The sequence below is a fragment of the Phragmites australis genome, chromosome 1 (assembly GCF_958298935.1).
Source record: "Phragmites australis chromosome 1, lpPhrAust1.1, whole genome shotgun sequence".
Lineage (NCBI taxonomy): Eukaryota > Viridiplantae > Streptophyta > Magnoliopsida > Poales > Poaceae > Phragmites > Phragmites australis.
In genome coordinates this window covers 9,043,885-9,069,268 of record NC_084921.1, presented here as the reverse complement: position 1 = coordinate 9,069,268, position 25,384 = coordinate 9,043,885, and the positions used below count along the sequence as shown (strand labels likewise).

General features: G+C 39.4%; 1 protein-coding gene, 1 non-coding gene and 1 pseudogene across 3 annotated transcripts; 2 read left to right on the top strand and 1 right to left on the bottom strand.

The window, feature by feature from the left end:
- The first annotated feature begins 16,096 nt into the window (after positions 1–16,096).
- LOC133908391 (probable glycosyltransferase At3g07620) lies at positions 16,097–20,185 on the top strand. 2 transcript variants are annotated; one of them, XM_062350405.1, is made up of 8 exons: positions 16,097–16,518; positions 16,929–17,045; positions 17,297–17,335; positions 17,411–17,500; positions 17,593–17,723; positions 18,180–18,528; positions 18,705–19,688; positions 19,769–20,185. In XM_062350405.1, the coding sequence occupies exons 1-7, from the start codon at positions 16,249–16,251 to the stop codon at positions 19,383–19,385; spliced, it is 1,677 nt and encodes a 558-aa protein (XP_062206389.1). In that variant the 5' UTR covers positions 16,097–16,248; the 3' UTR covers positions 19,386–19,688; positions 19,769–20,185. The 2 variants fall into 2 exon arrangements, with proteins under 2 accessions (XP_062206389.1, XP_062206379.1); XM_062350395.1 differs by having other exon boundaries at positions 17,590–17,723.
- Positions 20,186–20,390: 205 nt separating this feature from the next.
- On the top strand, positions 20,391–20,463 carry TRNAE-CUC (transfer RNA glutamic acid (anticodon CUC)). The gene has a single exon. It is a non-coding gene; the product is annotated as a tRNA-Glu (tRNA).
- Positions 20,464–20,621: 158 nt separating this feature from the next.
- Positions 20,622–24,328, bottom strand: LOC133908383 (protein EXECUTER 2, chloroplastic-like; annotated as a pseudogene).
- Between the last annotated feature and the right edge of the window lie 1,056 nt (positions 24,329–25,384).

Sequence of the window (25,384 nt, the reverse complement as noted above, 5' to 3'; positions counted from 1 at the left end):
AACATGATGCATTTGGATGTTTTCTTGGGTTCACTCTTACGTTATGTCATGAAGCGGCTAGGTTTCACAATGTTTGACCCGGAAGTCAAAAGAGTTCATAAAGGTAGATATCAAGCTTATGTCGAGTTTAGTGGAAGAGCTTTCGCTGTTTATAGAACTATGATGGATCTGTCTTTTCTTGCTCAAGATAGTGCGTTCGTTTATGCTCTATGCTATTTGAAAGAGATATACGAAGTTAATATCATAGATGCCAACTATGAAGAATATATGATTCGACGTGCACCGTAGAATCTGAGATGAGTGCATTTACAATGTGTTTAACCTATGATGTGAACTATGATAATATTTATGTGTGCATGTTGATGAACTCATGATTATATGTGGATTTGGATGAACTATTTATGATCTATGCGTATATATCTTTTTATGATGAATGCTTACATATATTTGAATATAAATTTGAAATCGAATTTTGAATAGTATTATTATATTCATAATTTATTTATACCTATAAAAGCATCAGTGCCGACTTGTCACACTAGCCAGCACTGATACTCAAACTACCAGTATTGGTTCGTTCTTATGGAACGGCATTGATAGTCTGAGTATCAGTGCCGGTTCGTTCTTATGAACCGATATTGATACTCATTATCAGTGTCGATTTAAAAATCGTCACCGATGATGTTTTTAAGTCGATACTGATGACTATTTTTTTTAGTAGCAGCTTTGACTCAAAAGAGTTATCTGGATTGGATTCCGATTCATTCAATGCATATATACTCATCTACGAGTACGATGCATCGTTGCATCCATGAGTGTGTATGTATGCGGCCATGCACCCAAGCACACTTGATCTCGCTCTAGCCGAGATTAGTATGAGTGTTACTATTATGTCAGCTAAAATCAGTATGATTAATGCTTATATTAGTGTTACTCCTATATCAGTACTACATCGATCCCCATGCAAACATTCCGTCAATATATATACTACTCCTTCAATGCCGGATTGGTACCGATAAACAGATAATGGTATCACCATCTCATTTTGTGTGGTTTGTTGCAACGATGGAAGGTGGAACACTCGAATGTCCACCATCTTTTATAGTACTAAAGCAACACATAAAAATTCATGATTTTTATGTGAATGATGTCATTATCCTCTATAGTACCAAAGATAAAACCTCAAAGATTCATGAAATATGAAGGATGTCATGATCTACTTACACTATAAAAAAGCTGTAAATCTAGCCAGTTCCAAAACCGTTATCACAATCAATTTTTTTAAAAAATAATTGTAGATATCGTTAACATAATCGGTTTCTTAGCTCAGGCCCTCAAACATGGCCAAATTGGATAATGTATTATCTCTCGATTCTAGAGTGGAACTGTAATACCCAATTATAGAAAACTCAATGCAAATATTATGAAAATAGTTCCGTGGCCAGATAAAGCTAAGAGGATGTAAATTTTTTTGACTTTTTGAATCATAGCTTAGATGGATGATCCTTGACTATTCAAACGCCTTCTTTAGACACCACATAAATACATAGCGAGTCAAAATTTAAACCATTGAATCTAGAAAAAAACAGAACACATCTCGTGAACAATTAGGTCTACCCAAAACGAGCCATAGCTCGGTTGGTCAACTGCTCGGGTTTGAGCGCTGCCACCCGAGTTCGATCCCTCAGATTGAACTCAGGGTCTCAGCAAAGGTTTATCCTCTAGTTGCTTTTGAGCACAATATAAGGTACACACATGTACGCGTTAAGTAGGATGTTCATGTTCATACACTAAGAATCTAAGACCTTTTAATATGTCTTCAACGTATGGTTATAGCGTGGATACGTGTGTATTCGTGAGGCATGAGTATGATATATACTAATTATGTGAATCCTCTGTTATATCCTAGATAAAAAAAATCTACCCTGCATAAAATAGAGTCGGTCCCTGTCGTGTTGAGGCGGCTACCAATTCTTCACCAAAGCCATTGTCGTTTTTGCTCCTACCGCGAGCCGCTGTTGCCTCCTGCTCCTGCTGCCACGCCGGCTCCTGCGCTGTCGCCCCTTGTATGGTTGTGTGGCGGACCTGCAGTGTTTGTGGCTGTTCTTGCTGCGTTTTGCAAGTGTGGCTGCCGCAGGAAGCCCTGCTGCGGGTGGCTGTTCCTTCTGCAGTTAGGCGCAGCCGTGCAGGGCCTGCCGATCGGGATTAGCAAGTGCAGAGGGTACAGTAAAATGTATTAGGTCATCTTCTCAACCGTGAGATCAAAATCAATAGATCAGATCTGATACTACAGTAACCAGTGAACAGTAAAAATCGTCGCTAAAATACTGTTGCTGCAATATTTTGGCTACAGTTCCACTGCAAATTGTTGTTCATATACTCATATTTTACTATTTTAACTGCTACAGTAAAATACATTGCTTTCTCCACTATATAGGATCGGGATGCCTAGAGCTGGGGAGCCAAATCAGATCCGGAAGAAAAGAGAGGGGCCGGCACAGGATTGAGAACAGAAAGAAAGGAAGAGATAGGAAGGCTGCTGTTCTGTTTGTACTGTGCAATATACAGTAGCTGATTGATACAGTGTCGGTCAATGGAACAAGAAGAACGGATAAAAGAAGAAAGAGGAAAAGAAAAAAAAAGGGGAATTTTTGCGGGCTCATCAAAAATTCATTGGTGATTTATCCTAATTAGTCCCTAGATGATGATAGATCAACTTAGATTGAAGATATAGTGTCGAAGTTCAGGATTTGTTAATCTGATTTATGTGCAGCACTTCTATTTGAAGACTGAGATTAATTGGTGCTAATTTCGATCATAAGATTAAAACCAAAGTTGTAGGTCTCGTCGATATCTTTCTAATGGAACTGATCTTGTTCAATTTGTATAAGCAGTTTAGGAGAAAAGGTCAAAACAGTGCTGCTGTCAAGTTAAGTTTAATCTATGCAGTACTTTGTTTGTCTGTTTTTGATATAGTTGGAGAAGGATTTTGTCGAAAACCATAATAGTAAAGTTGTAGTAAATTTCTTGTAGATTTCCTAGATGCATTTTTTTTCCGCAATTGGTTAAGCAAATTGAAAGATACGAACAAAACAGCGAGCAACGCAGAAAGTTGGACGAATTTTCGAATAAAACAAGATTGGAGTTTTTAGGGTTTTCTTGAGAAACTAGTTCGGGTATTCATTACTTACACCTGAGGTTATCTTAGGATAGTTTCTAAGTGTAGCTTTGCTCTTCAGGTTTGGAGAGTTCCGGTGCCGACGATGTGACACTGGGTTTCCATCAAGGTTAAAGTAACTGTATGACGAACTTGTGTGATGACATGGTTTGCCTTGTGGAATGTTTTCTTGGACCTTTCAATTAAGTCTATTCATTAATTGTATTTCTTTTGTGTTCATGTGATTCAAGTTATGTGACTATGTTCCTATTAAAAGTTTCAAGTTATTCCTTTCAAATCATTCATATTCCGGTAGAACCAAATGTGTTGTTTGTTTCTTATATTCATATTCTCGTGAGTAATTGTTGACTCTATTTGCTTGGCATTAAATGTTAAGGATGTATTCAGATGTTGTTTGTTTCAAACGGAAACTACTATTTTTTGATTTTTTTCAAAAGACAAGAAATACTTCACTCGATTATGCTTTTCTATTGAATCCTAATTCACTGTTTTGTTCTTCTAGTTCTATATTGTACTTGCTGAGAATTTTTACTCACACTTGTGTTTTTTTGGTTTTTAGTACCAAATGATCGCGATATGTATGGCATGGGATCAGAGTAAGTATCACGATGGAGCTCACGCACATCTATAATCAATTTATTCCTTAAAGCTTTGAAACAATATTTGCTAGTTGGTTGGTTAAAAGGTTAATTGGATAAGTTGGTCATGTGTATTGGGTCTTAGAGACGTATCGAGTCATTGGGTTGTGTCGGGATTTAAAATTGGGTTGTGATGTTTACTTTCTGCTCATAAATATAATGTATGTGAATTGTGTGAAATTCTTGTTTGTCCAGGAAAGCGACTAATACATGAAAAACTCCGTGTAAATTTCTAATAAATTCCATACTTAGTGTAAGTTTAGATGAGAGATGGTAGCCTCCGAATTTGTAGAAATCCGAGGTGTTATAGGAACCAATTTATAAATAATTGATAACTTTTACTTTACTATTTAAAGTTTGACCATTGATTTTTTCACAAATACATGAGCAAACATTTATAAGTGTATAATGTTATGAAAGTACTTTTGATAGCATATCAAGTGATACTTATGTTATATCAATCAACTAAATATTTAAAAAAAATTAGAGTTAGTCAAAGTGTAAATAGTAAAAGTCAAAGTTACCCCGTATTTGTAAACATAGGATGATATGTCCTAAGGTTAGTGTAAGGAACCAACTAAAATAACATGATTATTACAATCGTGACTTAGGCAGCGAACCGTCTGAAAATAGTGGAGACACAACTACTGGGAGATCGAAACTTTGGAAAAGGCAGGCGAAATCTGAAATCCCCATTCTTATCATCTTTCGCCCTCATCCACTGTTTCCATCTCCACCCATTCTCTCCTCTCTCTTTCTCGCAAGTTTCTCTCTCATACACACAAATCTACATCTCCCCATCCCCATAGCTGACCCGTTTTATTGTACTCTGCCAGTGGAGCAATCATGTCTCATGCCTTGGGTCACCTCAACTCCCACGCGACGGGGGCGATGACCCTGCACAGGAGTTGCTCGAGCATCCTCACCGCATACCCGGAGATATGGAGGTGCTCGGCAGTGAGCTCGCGCATGGACTTGTTAGGGCTGGCATCCATCTTGAGCATGAAGAGGGCGAGAGAAAGGCACACGACCACCAGCTAAGCGGGGGTATGATTAGTTGCATGTACAAGAGTAATCTGGCCTAACGAAAATCTCAGTAAGAAACATATTTGGTTGTCCTCCTACATTGTTTTAGGCAAGCGGACTCACGTATCAGTGCCACAAAATCACATTCATACCGCTCATGCTGCCTTAGATTCGAGCAACCAAATAAAGATTTAGCTTAGTCTGCTCAGACAGATAAAACTAACTAAATAATTTTTTTTTCAATAAATATAACTCTACTCAACCTGTATATACGACTTATATAAACAACCAATCACACTCTAATTTCATCCAAGATGGCCGCGTGCCCGAAGAGATGCCTACATGATTTTTTCTCGGAAAACAGGCATCCCAGTCAGTTATGTGTTTAAACCGACTATGATAATTGGAGATTATTCTAATTGATTGATTACAGTTAGAACACAAATATTTTTGAACCGACTATAACAGTCCTTTTGTGTAATAGTGTTAGTCGATAAAGCAATGTAATGATATGTACAAACGGTTCTGAACAGAACATGATCCGGCACAACATGATCCAGCCACAAAATGCCAAATTTTTAATAAAAATTTGCAAACCCGATAACAGAGGACTCAACCCTAACGGTGCAAAGCCGGAACAAACACTGTGATTTAATTAGTTATCAAAAATCGGGCCTTTACATGGCGCATTGTCCAAGCTTTCTAGCCATGATAGACACACAAACATGTATAATTTTTTGACTGACTAAAAGTTCAATTCTTAACACACTACTATAAAAACTATTTACAGAGACGGTTCATAACCGGTTTTCGTAGATGTTTAGCGCAACCATCTATGATCGAAGACCTATGAAAATAAACGATTTCTACATACGTAAAATAAACCGCATGTGATTTTCACAGGCGGTACCTTAAGAGAACCATTTGCGAAAATCTATTTTCGCATGCGGTTCATTTAAGCAACCGTCTATGAAAACTAATACCACATGAGGTTTCTTAAGTGAACCGCATGTGAAAATAGATTTCTATAGGTGACACACTTTAGCATCTACATATAGATAGATAGATTTCCATAAGCGGGTGACATAAGGACTCGTCTGTGATATGTATTTCATTTAAAAATTAATAATGAGTATATATTTTAGTCCATTTAGATTTCAACATATTTTCAAGACATAGTTCAACATCACAGATTTTAACAATATTTGAATCAACACGAGTCTTATATTTAACACAAATACAATAATATTAATAAATATAATATTTTTACATCACAAGCCAAATATTCAACATAAGTATTCTTTCATCTCCTACTCACAAAACTTCGGATGACTAGCCAATTCACCTCCAAGATCAAAGAATCTGCCACTCTTGTGAATGACTTTATGCATGATGAACCGACACATGTCACGTTGGAAGTTTTGAATATCTTTATCTTTGAGTGAGGTGTGAGCACATTTGATCATCCATGCCTAATATAAAAACACTAAAAGAGCTAAAATACTACTGACAATGAAAACATAACCAAATAAGAATATGTAAGTGCAATAATGACTTACGTCCTCAGATTTCGTTATGTACCTCCCGTTTACCATAAGAAACTAGCAAACATAATAGCCACAAAGAATGATGTCGAAACCTTTTTTGGGGCACTTCAAATAAAAATGCAATGTATTTGTTAGTTCAATAAGACTCTTAGTCATAAATAGTGAGATACAAGCATTAGAAGTGTGTTATTACCAGAAAGTATGTATGGACCATCATCGCATTCGGCTTGACCATATCGTGTATCCCACCTTTCGTTACGTACCACTTGGAGACCTTATTCAAATACCAATAAGTAATTATCAATTCATAAATAATTTATAAGAAATTTCCAGATGAGGATTTTCTTTACCTCTGTATAACATCGATGAGATCTTGGTAAGATTTTTAGGGGAGATCGGCTGAGTCAAGGACTACGAGTCTGCTCGACTTCGGCATCAACATTATACAAATAAAATGATCGCTACATAAATCTTTATGTTAGGTTCTTGATCGACCAATTAAGTTGAATATTTATGTTAGGTTCTTGACGTATCACACTTACTTAAAGGTATAGGGAGCTATGATGTAGTCCTTATCTTGTATTTTTAGCATAGCTCTTACTACGTAGGTTGACATTTCAAGCATGTGTGATGTGGTCATTTCTTTATGACTCTTGCTTTCTTCTTGTTACTCTTCTTCTTAATCTGGGGGTCATCAGTTCTCAACTTTACGATCAAGTTGCGCTGGGAAATTCTTTGTGGATTAATAAATCCGATCGGTAACTTCAATTTTTCCGTATCGTTAAAATTGCATTCTACAGAACAAGTTACTAGTTATTAGTTTCTATAGCATATATTAATAGATATATGAACATAGAGATAGATTATATGCACTTACTGGCACCACACACTTATGAGATTGATGTCGAGTTTATCGCGACGGAACAAAGCGTGCATGTCCTTAAAATCAATATAGTGTTTATCCAAGTCTTTCTATTAGTACATTATCCAAAAGTAACATCAATATAGTGTTTATCATTAGGATTAGTGCATACGCCTTTCACTATAGGCACACTCTACTGCTAATTGATTTGTATGTCAACATCTTGTCTAGGGTGCATGAATATAAAAAAAAATCTTTCCATATAATCATATGAAGATATTAGAACACGCATGCTCACAAAGAATAACAATACAAACGTGCATACTGAATGCACTATTCATTTGGAAAGTTGAGAAACAGACTATCGTAAGTTGATTTGAGCACCAACACAATCAAAAGGAGAAGAATGATACGATCATAACAAATGTCATAATTACACTTCATTATAGGTAGGATGACAAAAGTTGACAAAAAAATAGCCATGTTTTCCTATCCCTTCATTACCTTTTCCGTTTACAAAATATTGTCATGAAAAAACTATTCATATGCTCGGTGATTATTTAAACCACTTCAAAAACTTAAAGTTTTCTATTATAAAGGTAAAGCTTTACCTATCTTTTTCTACAACAAAAAATGAAATTAAAATTAGGGTACATATTGCAGCATGTGCAAATCTCACACATGACAAATCTAACAACGATCACAAGTGTAGCTTATTTTCTGAAAGAACAAATAAAATTTTGGGGGTTCAACTGAACCACCCATGCCCAAGCAAAGTCGACCACTGGATCGCATGGCGAAGGCATTTGGCCTAGCTGCTGCTATCTCTTACTATTTCCCCCACTTATCTCATCTCCCTTTGCTAACATATATTGCCTTTGCATTATGTTTGAGTGAATTCACTGTCCAATTTTTAGGAATAGCTTGTTTATTTGCCTACTTTGAATATCATAATGACAATTGCTCCATGTGTATATACCTTATGGGTTAAATTGCCAGAGAAACTTGTGTGTACTCCATTTGCTGATCGGTGTTATATCACATGAATCCATTGTAATGACAAGAGAACTGTTGCACATTGCAGGTCTTGACACCATGTCAGCATTTGCTATGTGCTCCTTGCCATAAACTGTGGTTGCACATGCTACAATCACATATCTCACATATGGAAAGAACTAAGAGACACACACAATCTCACATCTGAACAGAAAGAGACATACACAATCTCACATATGAAACAAACTAGAGACATACAAAATCTCTCACATATGAAATGAACTAGCGTGGGGAAGGGGAGGAGGGGAGAAAGATAGCTTACCAGCGCGGGGAAGGGGAGGCGCGTAGCTCGAACTCTGGGATGGCGTCAGCATAGGTGTTGGCGGTGGCAGACGACGGCGAAACGGAGGCCGGAGGGAGAGGGCACACCGCTAGGAGGAGGGGACTAGGGTTCGATGCTGGAAGGGGCGCGACGCTCGGACTCCGGGACGGTGTCGGTGGTAGCGGACGATGATAGAATAGTGGCCGGAGGGAGAGGGCTCGACGGCGGAATGGAGGACGTAGGGGCATGGCTGCGAAACGAGGCAGCTTGACGGCGTGAGCGCGTGGCGATGTGCTCGTCAATGGGACCGTGGTTTTAGGGGTATCGCACTACTATATATATAGAATGCATTTCCACATACGGTTGAATTAAGAAACCGTCTGTGAAAATACATTTTCACAGGTGGTTTCTTAAGCCAACAGTCTGATTTTCACAGGCGGTTGGCTTAAGAAACCGCCTATGAAAATGTATTTTCACATGCGATTTCTTAAGTCAACTGCCAGTAGAAATCATTTCCACAGGCAGTTGACTCAATGAACCACCTATGAAAATTGTCTTAAATATGTTTTTTTATATTTTCCTGGGCAAAATTATTCTAGATGTATATATTTAGTACATATCTTTAATACAATCTCATATATTAATTAAAGCATTTTAGTACTCTATACATGCCCTCGGTATTAAGTTATATAACATGTATGTCACATTGGAAAAGAAATTGCATGACATAAAAATCATATTGAAAACTAAGTTACCTAATATGGTACTATTTATTTTGAATTATTTTTCCTACACCATCAAAGTGTATGTAGGGTATCATAGATCTATCGAGGGTTGCTTCTACAAGTTTGATCTTTTCTGGATCTCCGAAAGGTGGAACATCGTCGAACTGATTGTATGCTTCCTCATCCTCCACATTCTCAACTCCGATAATTCTTTATTTTTCGTCAACAACTATGTGTTTCTTTTTATTCGCGGGGTCATTTATATAGAAAACTTGTGCGACGCGATCAACGAGTACCCACGAATCATCTTTGTGGCCTACAATGCTGAGGTCGATAGTTGTAAACTCATCACTATCCACCACCACACCATTTGGGTGTTTGACCCATTTCCACCAAAAAACGTGGATCTGCAGATTCACTCCATAGTCGAGTTCTCAGATTTCATCTATGAACCCATAATAGATGATCTTTTCCGTTGTTGTGTCATAGGCTTCTATCCAAACGCTGCTGTTTTGGGTCGTGCTCTTCTTGTCCTTTGCTTTAATATAAAATGTGTACCCATTAATGTCATACGCTTGCCATGACGTAACTAAATATGATGAGCAACAAGCCAATATTTTTATTCTTTTTATCTACATATTCACCATCTGGAAGGTTTTGATTCTTGGACCATGTGGTGAAGCAACGTTTGTGCTTTTTTAAAATCCAATCATATGAGCAGCCTTGATTTTCTGTGTGAAGCTCATTTAGGTGTTGCTCGACATACGACGTCACTATCTGGAGCTGTTGCAAGATGGTAAAATGTGTTTCTTCCACTGCTTTGTAATCATGATCGATAAATCTTTTCTTTCCTTTGGTCCCTCTCCCAGACAACCTCCCCTCATATCGAGATACAGGTACACCAATCGGTTTAATATCTTTTATGTAATCGATGCAATACTCAACAACTTCCTCGGTACTATAGCCCTTGATCATAGAACGCTCTAGGTAAGCACGATTCCATACATAGCCATTAAAAATGCCCATATACTGCTCAAACACATACATCTGATGTAAGAATACAGGATCCTGTACAATTATCTCATTCATAATGTGAACCAAGAGGTATACTATGACAACGAAAAAGGATGGAGAGAAGCACATCTTAAGTTGACATTGAGTCTCTACCAAGTAACTATGTAGAGCACCTAGTTTTTCAGTATCGATCACCTTTTGAGCATCGATCACCTTTTGATCATGCTAATTAAGCATTAAATTTAAATCTAAATTTCAAAAAGATGCTAGCTAGAGATGAGATATCTTTATCTTAGATGGCTCCTTCAAGGAATTAAAAAACAAAACATTTCCCCTTTGTTTTCAAAATCCGTGGCTGTCTTTGAGCTCTACTGTTTGGACAGTGAGCTCTCTGTCTGAATAGAGCTCCTCGCTATGAGGTACTGTTTATAAAGAGATTATCACAGATGGTTTACATAATGAACCACCTAATTTTCACATACAGTTTCTTATATGAATCGCTTGTGAAAATTTTCATTTCTATAGACATTTTTTTACGTGAAACGTCTATAGAAATAGAGCTATTTCTATAGACGATCCATAACTGCACGGTGCCGCAACCTACTAATTAGGCGGTTTGTCATATAAATCGTATGTAGAAATGATATCTAACTGTCTTGAAAAAAATAGTTTCTGTAGTAGTGATAAGACGCTAACCAACTATAATTGTAACCACACTAGAACAATAGGAATAACATATTATGATCCAACTTAGATAGTGCAATAGGAATAACATATTATGATCCAACTTAGATAGTGTTTGGTTTGGGTATTTGTAATGCAAACCGATTATAGCGTAAAACGATTACGTTGTTTGATGTTTGGTCCGAATCTGCTGTAATCATCTACCGAGGGGACCTGATAGCGGACTAGTTCAAATGTCATTCCGCACCAAATCGACCGCAATCGAATCCCGTCCTTCCCAGCCCTTGTGTTCTCGCCTCCCCATCGAGCTCCTCCTCTGCTCCATCCTCACCTCTAACCCCACCCCCACTGCCTCGAACCCATCCATGGTGAGAGCAGCTGACGTGCGGACAAACCCTATGGCAAAAGCTCCTCACTGACGGTGCGTGCAACGGCCGCCGCAGAACACCGACAGCAAGAGTGACCTCATCAACGAGACAACCGCCAGAGAGTAATTCGCACAGCCTATACATGCTTGGTGGTTGCAATTTTGTTTGTCGTGGCGATGCGAGCGCCGCGCTCGGCGGTGGTGCAACTCCGACCTGCGAGGACATATGGACTGTGATGGACTAACTCTAGTTGAGCAATGGAGTGTCCCGTTTCTATTACAGTTCCAAGCATGGTCCAAACAAATTCAGGTTTCAGCCATTCTCTTAGCAATCCCAGTATTTCCTGATTACGTTTGTGTTTGCGTTATAGATTTTAAACCAAACACCACTTAGATTTTATTTGGCAAAGCTATAGCTCCAGCTATATGTTAGATCTTTGCATCTTACGTATATAGTCTAAGATAAAATGATTTAATTCTCTATTTTTAGATTAAAATAGAAATAAAATAACTCATCTAAACATCTTTAATATAGCTATAGCTCTAGCTCTATAAATTTTTAAAATTAAAAATAACTAGCTTAAGAATTCTTAAGTTGAAACTCCGATAAATAGGCATTTAATTAGGTATGCATTGCCTGATTAAACAAAACTTGTGGTCCGTCATTTTTATTCCCTTAGATTTGTCTTCAGCTGCCAGGTGGACCGCACGGTCCGCACCCAAGAGCATGCAAAGAAAGAAAGGGTCGTCGAGATTTTCCTGGTCTTGCTGCGGGGCGTAATGGTATGCCAACAGATCATGTTTCTTGCACGGTAGAAATATAAACAGGGAATACTTCTTTCATTTGAATCATTTTCTTCTTTATCTATAAGTTTTCCTCTAAAAATATCTCCTCAAAATATGATTTGCTCACCTTTATCTCTTTCCAGGCAATTTTCTTCTGCTGGCAACGTACAATTGGAACTCAGATTTCTCTTTTGCATGTATACACGCCATGGCATGCTTGGCCACATGCAGGTACACTGGAACCATGTGACACACACGGTCCACCCATCCTTCCTATTTTTCTATGTAACAGCCCAATTTTCCTTTTTCCCAAATTATTTGAGCTTGAATAAATTATTGAGAAACAACGACGAAAAATAATCAATTAAGAATGGCTTAGAATAACCAGAGAAAAAACCTTAGGCTAATATTATTGTATTAAGTTTTTTATTGCAGTGTTAGTCTTTGTCTAGTATTGTTTGTAGGGTTTACTTTTTTTCTGAGTTTTTTAATGGGAAACTAATTAATTAACTAATCCAGTAGAAAATCTAATCGAGAAATATTCAACAAAGAAGATAAAAGGAAAAGAATAAAGAAAAAGAAAATGCAAAACTTCTCCATTGGGCTGAAATTCAATTCCCCCTTCTCTCTTCCCCCGGCCATCCCCAGTAGTAGGCCATCGCTCCCAGGGTCGGCTCTCTCGGCTTCTCTCTTCTACGACAAAGCCCCGTGCATGTCTTTCCTTGTCTTGTCTAGGTTGAACCTAACCCTGTCATCAGCCCAGCTAGTTGTACCCCTCTTTCTATATACACACACACACACCACAAGCCCCGCGCCCCGGGAGCTTTTCTTCAACCTTGAGCCAAAATCTTCACTCACCAAATCCGAGCAAGCAACAACATATCACATGCCAAACCTTGGATGAATAGGGAACGAAGAGCATCTAGAAGCCATCAAAATGGATCGGATAAGCTCTCCTCAACTGATTTCCCCCTCTTATCCCTAACCAAATCATTTTCAAACACACGAATACATCTCATGATAGAGCGATCTTGCCTCCACCAAACCCTAAGCGATCGGAGCACAAGTTCCCTCTCGCCCTCAGTTATAAATAGTCATCCCAGGGCCATTTCCATCGCACACCAAACACCTTCCACCCCTCCTCTATCATAATAGTCTGCAAGAACACAACCTACATCAAGCACCAAACCCCACCATGGTTCTTCACCGTTGCCACACTCAAGCAAGTCACCTCATCATCCATCTCTGCACAAAATGAGACCATCGTCCGTCCCCAATTGTGATACATCGCTCGTTGGAGCTTTGCAACTGTTGCAGTGTGTTTTCACCCATCTTCGATAGCGCACCACTATAGGAGGAAGTCACCGCCGTCAATTGTGTGTCGGAGTTGTACCAAGTTTGCTAGCCATCGTCTAGTTTAATATCTATGATTAGGATTAGAAGATCAATACCAGTTCCACTATTTAAATCTCCGCCGTCCAAAGTTAGATTGATGCTCTAGATTCAATCCTTCATAATCTCAATCAGCCACCACATCACCCAACCACCTCAGCTGCCATGTTGGCCTTTTTCATCCATGTGTCACCTAGTCTGTAGCTCTATTGTCGCCCAGTAAGCTCAACCTTTTAGTTTTGTTTTATTTTCCTCTGCTGACCTTATAATGACATCATGCTGATGCAGTAAGAGTAGATTCTAGTAGAAAAATAATTCTGATAAATCTAGAAATTGGTAAATAATCAGTTAATATCATATTTATTTTTTCATTAGAAGAATTATTCTAAATAAATGCAATGAATTCTAGAAAAATCCAGATCACTCCGAAAAATTCCAGAAAATTCATATTCATCTAGAATCTCATGTCATTTATCCCTTTACCCTGTTTCAATCTTCTAGGAGCCCTATCTTGTCTGTCTTAACTCCGATTTAATCAATTCTTTCATAAAAAATCTTAATCTATCTAATTAAGTTAATTTTGAGTGTATTTGGTTCTTATTGGTTCTTGGTGTTTATTCACTTGTCTTTTCGCTTGTTTGCATGCGTAGACGCTGACGTCCCAAGGAGCTTGAAGGATTTTAGGACCATGAACTCGAAGACCCCGCTGAGCATCAGGAAGGCAATTTGTACTTGAACATATTGTACCTATATTTTTGAAATGTCTTTGTTTAAAAAATTTACATCCTAATAATCTTTCGAAAAACATAAGTTAGGCTATACCTTAGATATTTCTGATTTTCCTGGTTGCCATGGTTATGATGGGATATATGGATGGGTGGTTTTATGCTTAGCCTTGCTTAGGATGTTGGTAATCATATTCAACCAAATATGATAATGATCTTATGTAATGATAATAAAATTTGGTGAAATAATTTTTGTTGGCAACATTCGTTAGGATTTGAGCAAGTGATTGGTGGAGACTGGTGCATGTTGCATGGATTGGATTAGTGGTAGTCTTGCTTAAGTCAATTAAGGACCATTTCATGGTATGACCAGACTAAGTTTAATAGTATAACCATAAGCTATGTATGGGATTGACATGGCTAATTAATTAGTTGTTTTCCCAACATAGTATAGACTAGGTGGTGGTGTAGGGACGAAATGATGTACTTTTCAAAAGTATTTGGTGCAGGAGGGGGCTTCTGGAGTGGAGGATGTACTCCTATGACGGTGAAATCTTATCAGTCAAACATATGTTAAGAAGTGCTTTGCAAATGCCTTGTAGTGGATTTCTAGAGCACACATCATAAATGTGTAAGAGTTTTCCGTCGGTCAAAGGATACTCAATAAAACATGAAGACACGACTTGTGTGTAAAGTGTATGACTTCTGCAAAATGTAAAACTGATTAATCAGTCATGCTCACAGTCAAGAGCAACGAGGAATGCCACACATGTTTAGAATTAACTTGTTAATCAATTTGGCTTGGTTAACCATAGTGGTGGGAGCTATGGCCAATGTGGTTGGAACCTTGGCTAAGTCAAGATGGTTTGAATAATGTTCATTTAATTCAATTACTCACTAAAGATTATTCCTAAATAAAGAATGCTTTTATGTAAAGAGACCCATGCCAACTTCATTATTGTTTAAGCCTACATACATATTTTTATCATAACTTGCAGAGTACGATATGTACTCACACTTGTTGTAAAATTCATGCTGCTCAGCTAGGGAAGATTTTGACGACTTTGCGAAAGATCATACATTCTAGGTGTGATCTTTGTTGATTGCCTATGGAGTTGCCCAGAAAAATTAAAGACTTCACGTAAGTTCCACTATTGTTTTATTTGCTTTTTTTGATCCTCGTTGGTCCCTGATGTAATAACGAATGTACATTTAAGTTAATGGATATTGCAATATTTATCATCGATAAAATCATTATGTATTAAGGCTGATTTCTGACTCAATGCATAGTAGAGATTATATTGTTTTTTGTCTGGTCTCGACATCTAAAATGAAAACAATATGACACATAAACATCTAGAATAAAGAGTCAAAAATTATTGTGGTTGCATCACACTAGTTAGCTAGCTAGTGAATATTTTCCCCGGTGTTTCCTAGAAGTTGAAATCTAGAATTGAAAGTTTAAATATTTGGTTATAATTAAGTATTAGTTCTACTTGAAAGTCCTAATAGAGTAATAGTTTGAATTTCGAGCTGAAAGTTTCACTAGTTTAAAGTCAGAAAGTGTTTACTACTCAGTTAATTAGTGAACAATTATTGGATAGCGGTTGTAAACAGTCTCATATAATTTTTTTCTCGTAGGTTCAACAAATCTAATATTTTATTTTGTTGTAAAGTATTTTTATAATTAATTTTTTAAATTTGTTCCAATTGACCTTACCAGGAAAAAAAATCACAAATCCATAAAAGATCAATTATGTGCTTCCTGCATATAATAAAAGAAAAATTGTTAGCTGGGAATTTTGGATGAGGAACAAACTGACCATGTGGCACCGAGGGTAACACCATCATTGCTCAACCATCTCTTTCCCCAAGTCCCCGACGCACACGCAAACGATAGAGAAACCCCTCGCCGTCCACTCCACTCCACGCTCTTCTCCCAACCCCGCCGCCCGTACCCCGCCTCCAGCGGCCGCTGCCCCCGAAATGCCTCACCACCCCTCCTCCCTGCAGCCTCTGTTTCCGCGCAAGCTCCTCTCCCGGCGCCGCGTGGTCGTCGCCTGCGCCGCCGTCGCGGCGCTCGCGCTCCTCCTTATCGCCCCGACCACGGAGGACCCCAGCCGCCGGCGTGCCTACCCCGTGGGACCCCTACCTGACGGGACCCGCGAGGAGGCAGAGGCGGCTGCGGCGGGGCGCTTCGTGGACGCCAACTCCTCGCCGTCGCCCGCCGAAGCGCCGCTTCTTTCCCTTCTCGAGGTGCGCGCTGAGCTTCTGTTGTAATGATTTGAGGTTTTCTGCGTTCGTAATATGGAGGTTGGCAAGAAAAATGGGACCTTTTTATGGTTAAGTGGCGTTTGTTTCTCTTCGCTTATTTCGAAATTCAGTTAATTTTGATCTACTTGGAGAAATTTGGCCAACCTGTGAGAAATTTCTAGTGCAAATGTGACACCATGCTCTAATTTGTGGCCAATATTTTAAAGTCTTGAGTACATTAGATGCGAACCCTGATCTAATAGTGGTAACTTTTAAAATAATTTTTGGTAATTTGGACGAGTTTTAGTTCAGTAATAAATTTATAAAGTATCTTCTGTTCTCAGAACGCATCTAGGATAGGAGAATGGGCTATAGTTGGATATGAGTGCACAAAAAAACCGTTTGTTTTGCAGGATAATTTGTCATCTAGGATTGCACCAGGCCCCTCCGTATTTCTGGTCCCTTCACCTTCACCTGCGGAGAATTTTGATGATGGTTCAATGGAGGAAACCGAACATCCCGAGATAAAGGTATTCTTTTTTGAGTGGACAAGATAATGGCATTCATCGCTGCAGAATTTAACATTTCTTCGAGAAATGACATTGCATGTTGTGAATTGCTCTAGGTAGTCCACTTATGCATGAGTTCCTTTCTAACAGAATCTATTGGGAGTACAAACATATTGAATTGTTTGCATGTTGTGATATGTTTTCGTGCAAATAGGAACCCATATGTTCTCTAATGGCCTCTAAATTCTAATGAAAGGTTACTGATACTTTAGGGAAATCCACTGAAGGAATCGGCCCCTTTTCTCCAAAAGGTACATATCTTGTGCTTGATAGACTTGTCCTGTAGCAACTAATGTTTATTTTTCTTAACCACCTTACTTGTGAAGCCCATTTCTAGTGGTTTGCCTTCAAGGAGCTCTGATGTCAATGGTGAACATGACATGAATAACAAATCTGTTCTGCCTCTGAGATCAGAGGTTGATGCTTTACCTTTCTTAGGATATGATTTCAATTCCTAGTGTTTGGAGTCAAAACCGTAAAAATCTTCCTTGGCTTGTCAATTTAGCAGGCACCACTTTGGTTAACAGCAGCTGATGAAGAGCTTATATATGCAAAGAAAGAGATTGCTAATGCACCATTGATATCCAATGACCCTGATCTGTATGCACCCCTGTTCCGGAATGTATCCGTCTTTAAAAGGTAAGGTGCTGGTTTGGCTTCACATTGTCTGGCTAGCAATTGGTGTGTTAATGTGATTCATGATTCCTAGCCGAGAACCTAATGACCAATTATATCGTAAATTGTGTTTTTATTTGTCCTTTTGTAAATAAAAAGGATGAGTTTTTAATTTTCTCGACACAATAATCACTCAGTAGAGTAGTTTCTTCCCTTTTATCAAGTTAGATTTGTATATCTTACTGGAGTACATCGTTTCTTGGCTTTGCCATTTATGACGTGCAATTTTCCACCCCACCATTCCTTTTCTGTAGTATGTGACCAGAAATACCAAATAAAGGAAGCCGCAATGATAACTTAAGTTCCTAATACGACACCTTCTATTTCTAATTTATCATGCCACTGTTTTATGTTGGACTGTTCCTTGCCTGTTTCACTTCAGAAGATGGCTTATTAAAAGCTTTTAACTTATGCTTCCAGGAGTTATGAACTGATGGAGAGACTTCTTAAGGTTTTTATATATCATGATGGAGCCAAACCTATTTTCCATTCTCCAGAGTTGAAAGGCATTTATGCATCTGAGGGATGGTTTATGAAATTGATGGAGGGGAACCATAATTTTGTTGTGAGAGACCCAAAAAGAGCCCATTTATTCTATCTCCCGTATAGCTCTCGACAAATGGAGCACAATCTTTATGTGACTGGCTCGAATACAATTGAGCCACTGTCGATCTTTATAAAAAGTTACATAGATATGATCTCTGCCAAGTACCCATATTGGAATAGGACAAAAGGGGCTGATCATTTTTTGGTTGCCTGCCATGACTGGGTATGTTTCCTTCCTTGCATATTTTTCATCTTTGAATGGTCATGTAAAGTAAAAATATTAGTTAATAGCATATTTTTACTTGCATTTTGATCAGTTATTTGGTTATGTCGGAGACCAGAGATTTACATAATAAAAAAGAAGCTAGTTTTTGTTCTTGACTTTGTCTTCTCTTGCAGGGGCCATACACAACCAAATTGCACGATGAATTGCGGAAAAACACAATCAAGGCTCTCTGTAATGCAGATCTCTCGGAAGGAGTTTTCATCCGTGGAAAAGATGTATCCCTTCCAGAAACATTTCTTAGATCACCAAGAAGACCTCTGAGAGATATTGGGGGAAAACCAGTTGCACAGAGAACTATCCTTACCTTCTTTGCAGGGCAGATGCATGGTCGAGTTCGACCTATACTTCTCAAATATTGGGGAGGAAAGGATGCAGATATGAGAATATATAGTCGGCTGCCACACCGAATCACTAGGAGGAGGAATTATGTTCAGCATATGAAGTCGAGCAAGTACTGTATTTGTCCCATGGGATACGAGGTAAACAGTCCAAGAATAGTTGAGGCAATATATTATGAGTGTGTTCCTGTGATAATTGCTGATAATTTTGTGCTTCCATTCGACGATGTACTCAACTGGAGCACATTCTCTGTGGTCGTACCGGAGAGAGATGTACCTAAGCTGAAGGAGATCCTGTTGGCAATACCTGAGAGTCGATACATAACCATGCAGTCAAATGTGAAAAGGGTGCAGAAGCATTTTCTATGGCACGCAAATCCGGTCAAGTATGACATTTTCCACATGATACTACACTCAATTTGGTTTAGTAGGGTAAATCAGATCCAAGTAGAGTAGCACCTGTCGTCCACATGCCTGAATTGCATGTGATGGTTGTTGGCTGATCCATTTCTGGTTTGGCCTTGGTCTGAAGGAATGAGCTGTTGTGGTCTGATTTGGATTTAGTCTGGTTGTTCCAGCTTGGTTCCTCTCTTAGGCATTGAATGGAGATGTCGATCTGACAGGAGAAGCTGACATAATCTGTGGATAATAGACAGTTGGATTTAGAACCGGTTTAGAGTTTGTGAGTTTCACATTGTTGTTAATTTTCCTGATCGATCAGTTTGGCATACTTGTGGAGGAAAAGCTGAAGAAGCGAAGGTAGGTCTCATCCTGGTATTCATGTAAGAATGTTCCTTTTCTGTATGATTGATCGTAAATTTCGTTCATCCGTTTTACAGGGGCATGAGAAAAGACGTTGAGATCTGGAAACATTATAACTGGCGAAAGGAGGGAAGTTTGTTTTTGCGAGAATGTAAATGCGTGTCAACTTGCTTTTTGTTTCACCTTTTGAGGGGAAACTGGTGCCTTGCTAGGCGAAATGCATCATCTCCCGTGATCTCTGCCGCCGTTCGGTTCAAGTTGTGCTGCAAGTGTGCGTTAAAAGCGTGTTATTGCTTATTATCCACTGAACATCCCTCCCGTCCACTGAAATTAGACCCAGACAACTGTGATTAATCCTCGCATAAATTCGCTCGCCCAGCGTTCATTGAGCTTCCAGGTGCAACAAGACAGACATATCGGAAAATATAACTCTGCATACCTTTGTGCATGTATAGCTAATCCTAGATGTTTATCTCTTTTACCTAATATTTATTTATATGTTGATTCTCAAATTTTTTTATATTTTTTATCTATATTTTTAATATAAATTTCAACTTAAATAAACGGTCATAATAAGTTATGTCTCCGAATGGTACAGTGAGCTTTTGGTGCTCCAAAACATATCCATCGATTTATCAGATCATGTATGTTGGACGAAATCCATTTAATCAGTGTAAGTCTCTTCCATCAGTACAGCATTCCGTTGTAGTCTAGCTGGTTAGGATACTCGGCTCTCACCCGAGAGACCCGGGTTCGAGTCCCGGCAACGGAAGTTTTTTTGCACTCTTTTCTTTTTCCGGTTAACGGACTATGGGATTCCCGGCATCTCGTATTCTTTATTCTTAGCCTTTCCAGAGTTCGACATCAAAATTTAGGACGGAACATGCCCGAATTATTAGAGTTGGAACACACAACGGTTGATGGGTCATAAGTCACAACTCAACATAAACTTTATTTATCTGTAACATCACGAAAATACCAGAACGGGTTTGTTTACCAGAACATTATTTATTAAAAGCAACAACGAAGAACAAACTCGCAACACTGTCACGCTCACACCGAATACAACTATACTGCGTCATCGCTCGTCAGGAGCATAACATGGTATATCATATGACAACTCGGTTCCGTTAATTTAGACCAATGAGGTCAGGTTTCCCTTATACTCTGAAACGACGCTCAGATCACCAGTCAACATTACTGCTTCAACGTACTCGAAAAACTCCACGTCGGCGGTACTGTTCCAGTGTCCAAACTTCCGACGGAGCTGCACAATTTCTGGTCGATATGGACTAAATGCTCCCACATAGAAACCTACATGTAGCCAGGAATCAAACTGTCAGACTAATTAAAAAAACAGGTCATCAATTTAACTGAGCAAACTTCACCGTTAAATGGATCTGTGCTGTTAGTGTCCATAATGATCCGATTGAAAATTGTATTCTCGGTCAGCTTGACTCGGGCCTTGCTTAATGTGAGCCTTAAAAGCTCCTGAACCTCTTTATTTATCTGCAGTTATTCTGTCATTTGTCAGTTAACTTGCTTGCAAGAATGTAACATGGTTTGAAGAACGGGTGGCAATGGATAGTTACTATAACAGATGTATCGGACTATACTAAATTGGGATAAGATGAAATTGGTGACTGGAAGGTGCTGTTTGAAAACTTAGCAGCACATAGCATCTGATATTACCCAAATATAAGGAGGAAATAAGATGTTGAACACTAATTGGTGCTAACAGCAATTACTAGTCGTTTTGTTAAAAAAGTTACAAATCCAGAAACCATCAGGTTGTTGGAACCCGTGTCCAGCCAGTTCCTGGGGCCTCCCAGCTTTAACTTTTTTATACAGGGCAACACACTTACATTTGCTTATATTGGAAGGCATGCAAGATTACTGATGTAGAAGTACATCATATAAAGACTTAAAAAGCTCCTAAACTAGCACATCTAGCAACTAGGGATAAACACCTTTAGAATGGCATGAGTGGCCTTAATGCTTAGAAACTTTCAGGATTTTTGTAAAGAGGTGATAAGATTTCACCCAACAGTGAACAAACATTGGTATACTTGAGTGTATCTCATATTCACAAAATATTCAAAGTTGCAGACATATATAGCTAAAACAATGTCATTCGTACCTTTGACGAACTCTTGGTTGTGCCCCATAATGCTTTTGCAACATCAAATGGCATAAGCTCTGATGCTAATTTAGCAGCCATATCTGCAACTTTCTGTTTTGCAGCCTTTGTTTCAGCCAGATCTCGATCAGAACCTTTCCCTGGAATGTACAGTTCAAAGGAGTCCTTTACCATGTTATTTATTTCAGCTGGAACTCGAATATATGATTTTACTCCAGCATCTTCTTTCTTGTGAACCATTCCACTGATGAAAAGCTTCACCTCCGTACTTTTACTTTCTTCATCCATATCTTCTTCTGATACATCTTCCTGCTGGAGCTCCTCAGTGGCAGGCTCTTCCAACGAGTTTTCTGATGTGCTCTTCACATCATCTTGCACTAATTCTTCTGACGAATTTGCAGCTAGTTCAGTTTCCTCAGATACATCTACATTTATCACTTGAACTTTGAATTCGGGAATCCGAGACTTGAGAAAATTCAAAACACTTTTCAATCCTTCAACACTACTATCCTTGGTGCCACCAATATCTTGTTCTTTCTCCTCAACATTCTCATTTTCTTTTTACCTAGTATCTGTATTTGCTTCCTCTGCAAAACTATCAGATATAGGATTACTTTCTGAAGAATTCTCAATCTCTACTTTTGTTGGACCTTCTGTAGTTGTTAATGACATGGATGATGCACTTGAAGTTCCTTTTGTTGGTCGCAAGGGTACCACCTGTCTAAGTTTTTCGTGAATACAAATACCAAATCTGGGCATAACATATATTTTTTATGTGGTTAGCGCATAAAGATTGTAGTACAGATGAATATCAGTTTCATCAGTGCACCTTCATTGTATATGTCTCATTGTCATCTCTAACGAGGAAATTTCAAATAGTGGAGTCCCTGAAGATGCAGTGACCAATTGCCTACACATAAAGGAGTATTTGGTGAGTTGTAACTGCAGAACATCTAGACACTTGCCTGATTTAGGATAAGTTACAAACTGCAAGAAAAACACCTTGGACTATAGCTCTTAGCCACATATCTCCCAACACCAGGGCTTATCCGTACAATTTCCCCAATGGAATCATCTGTGTCCTTAGCGTATCCCACCCACCAACCTACCTGAAACAGAAATGGTTAGAATCCATTCCATTCCAACAACAATTCCTGATTTAGGATAAGTTACAAACTGCAAGAAAAACACCTTGGACTATAGCTCTTAGCCACATATCTCCCGACACCAGGGCTTATTCGTACAATTCTCCCAATGGAATCATCTGTGTCCTTAGCGTATCCCACCCACCAACCTACCTGAAACAGAAATGGTTAGAATCCATTCCATTCCAACAACAATTCCTGTGGGATCACATCAAAAGTGTCTTTCTTAATGACAATTGATGGTTTTGGCCAATTTTGGTTCAGCCATGGTGATACCTTTTTCGTTTAGAATGATCAAAGGACAAGGGGCACTATCATCGGTCATGCTTTGATATTAGGCCCATTACGATGCTAGCAGGAGACTGGTGATATGACATATAAATAGTTTGTTTAGCATGGCAGGTGATAAAACTAACTTTACATGGCTAACAATTATACCATTGAATGCACCTCGGCAGATTGAAAGGCACCGAGAAATAGTAATCTGTGATGAGAGACTCAATAATTACCAAGCTAGTTCCGGCAAGCCTTGTCAACCTCGACGCGTCCTGATACCGCTGTTCTTCTATAGCGCTCTGAGAGAGAGAGAGAGAGAGAGAGAGAGAGAGAGAGAGAAATCAGAGAAAACAAATCCTACAGTTATACATCCCAATCCAAAAATGGGGGGGGGGGGGGGGGCTAGAACATAGAACATCAGAGCTGATACATCTCAATCCAAAATGGCGAAATCAGTGATGAAACAGTATGTCAAGCAGCAGCAGCAGTAACGGACCTTGAGCTCGGACAAGACGTGGGCGACGGCGTCGTTGCCGGTGACCTCAAGGATGGCCCTCTTGAGCTTGGCAGCCTCCGCAAAGTCTTCGTTCTCCACCGCCTCCTCTAGCTGGAACTGCGCGGTCGGAGCAGGAGCGATCATTAGATTGGTTCGATTAGTAGCTCGGCGATGATGAATTTACGATTACCTTAAGGAGGGAGGCGTAGCTCTCTGCTTGGTCGACATCGTCGAAGTGGTGGCTCCATCGGGTCCAGTCCCACGTGGAGGGCGACGCGGAGGCGGCGGTGCAGAAGCAGCAGGTGGCGCGGCGGGCGGGGGATTGGGCGGCGGATATCGGCAGGGGGGCGGCCGACGGCGGCGAGCGGCGGGTCGGGACGGAGAGGGGCGGGCGCGCCGCCGCCGGCGTGGCGCACGCGGTGGCCGCGGGGGACATGGGGGTGGGGTGCGTGCGGGGCGTGGGGCACGGGGACGGGATCCGCTGACGTCGAAGTCGCGATGACTTCGTCACGCGTGAGCTCGGTTCGTCAGTGATCAACGGTGCAATTAGGGATCTCGGTCGTGGGCACGGCAGGCAGAGAGGGATTTCTAATTCACTGCACCACCGACTACAAAAATATCAACTTTCAAATAGTCCCTCCCATCTTTCCATTTTAAAAAAAATCCTCCGTAACTTTTTTGAAAAAATTGTCCAAATAATTATCTTAGATAAGTTTTCTAAATAAGTTGACAAGAAATTTATTAAATAAAAGTTAATGAGAAAATTTTGCTAATTTTTTTAAAATCCAAAAATAAAAAAAGTCTCTCAGGAGAGGCGCCGTGAGCAAGGAAGACCTCCTCACCTGCCTTTGATTTGAGAAGTGGCGAGCGAGCGAGTGAGCGCGGCTCGCGAGGGGCGGGGCCCGCACTCTGCCAAACGGGGTCCGCTGTTGCTACCGTCTTTTCCTTCTGTTTTTTCGAAACAGAAACGGATTTAATTGTTTTTTTTACTTCAACGAAGTTGCGGTTGCAGCGTATGGACACAAAATTTTTGCGTATACTCTTTACAAAGAGTGATAGCACAGAATCATCTAATCTAAACTATAGAAGCACGTATGAAACAATCATAGGTCCATCTAAAAATGTATACTGAATAATTAGGACTTTCAGATATGTCAATAACCAACTAATCTAATAATTGAGATTGTTTGATGGTGTTTTATTGAATCCAATAGCCGAGAATGATTTGTCATCAATTGTTAGAAATCCTATATCCACTCCAACAAATGTTCATGAAAAACACCCTAATCCTCGTATCTGAATCCAAGGATCCAGATTGGGTTGTCCATCCATCCTCCTCTCATTCGTTGAAAAATCATTGATTTTCGTTAATTTGCTTTCTATAATCATTGTTGCACATTTCCTTCAAAAGAGACTTTGCAATCAATGGCCAAGATTATGTTGTCCCTCTACCCACGAATCACGCTCCCCACCTACAAATTATAGGATGTGATTCCAAACTAGAGATGTCAATAGGGAATTCCCTATTAGGGAATAGCACCCCATCCCCGTCCCAGAACGAAGTAAAAATCTCTGTCCTCATCTCCACCCTGCTCACGAGGACTATTTTTGCCCATCTTCATCCCCGCACGGGGAA

Coding starts and splice junctions, on each gene's coding strand:
- LOC133908391 (XM_062350395.1), top strand. CDS start 16,249: ATGCCTCACCACCCCTCCTCCCTGCAGCCTCTGTTTCCGCGCAAGCTC. Junction 16,519..16,928: donor CGCTTCTTTCCCTTCTCGAG/GTGCGCGCTGAG, acceptor TTTGTTTTGCAG/GATAATTTGTCATCTAGGAT. Junction 17,046..17,296: donor CCGAACATCCCGAGATAAAG/GTATTCTTTTTT, acceptor CTGATACTTTAG/GGAAATCCACTGAAGGAATC.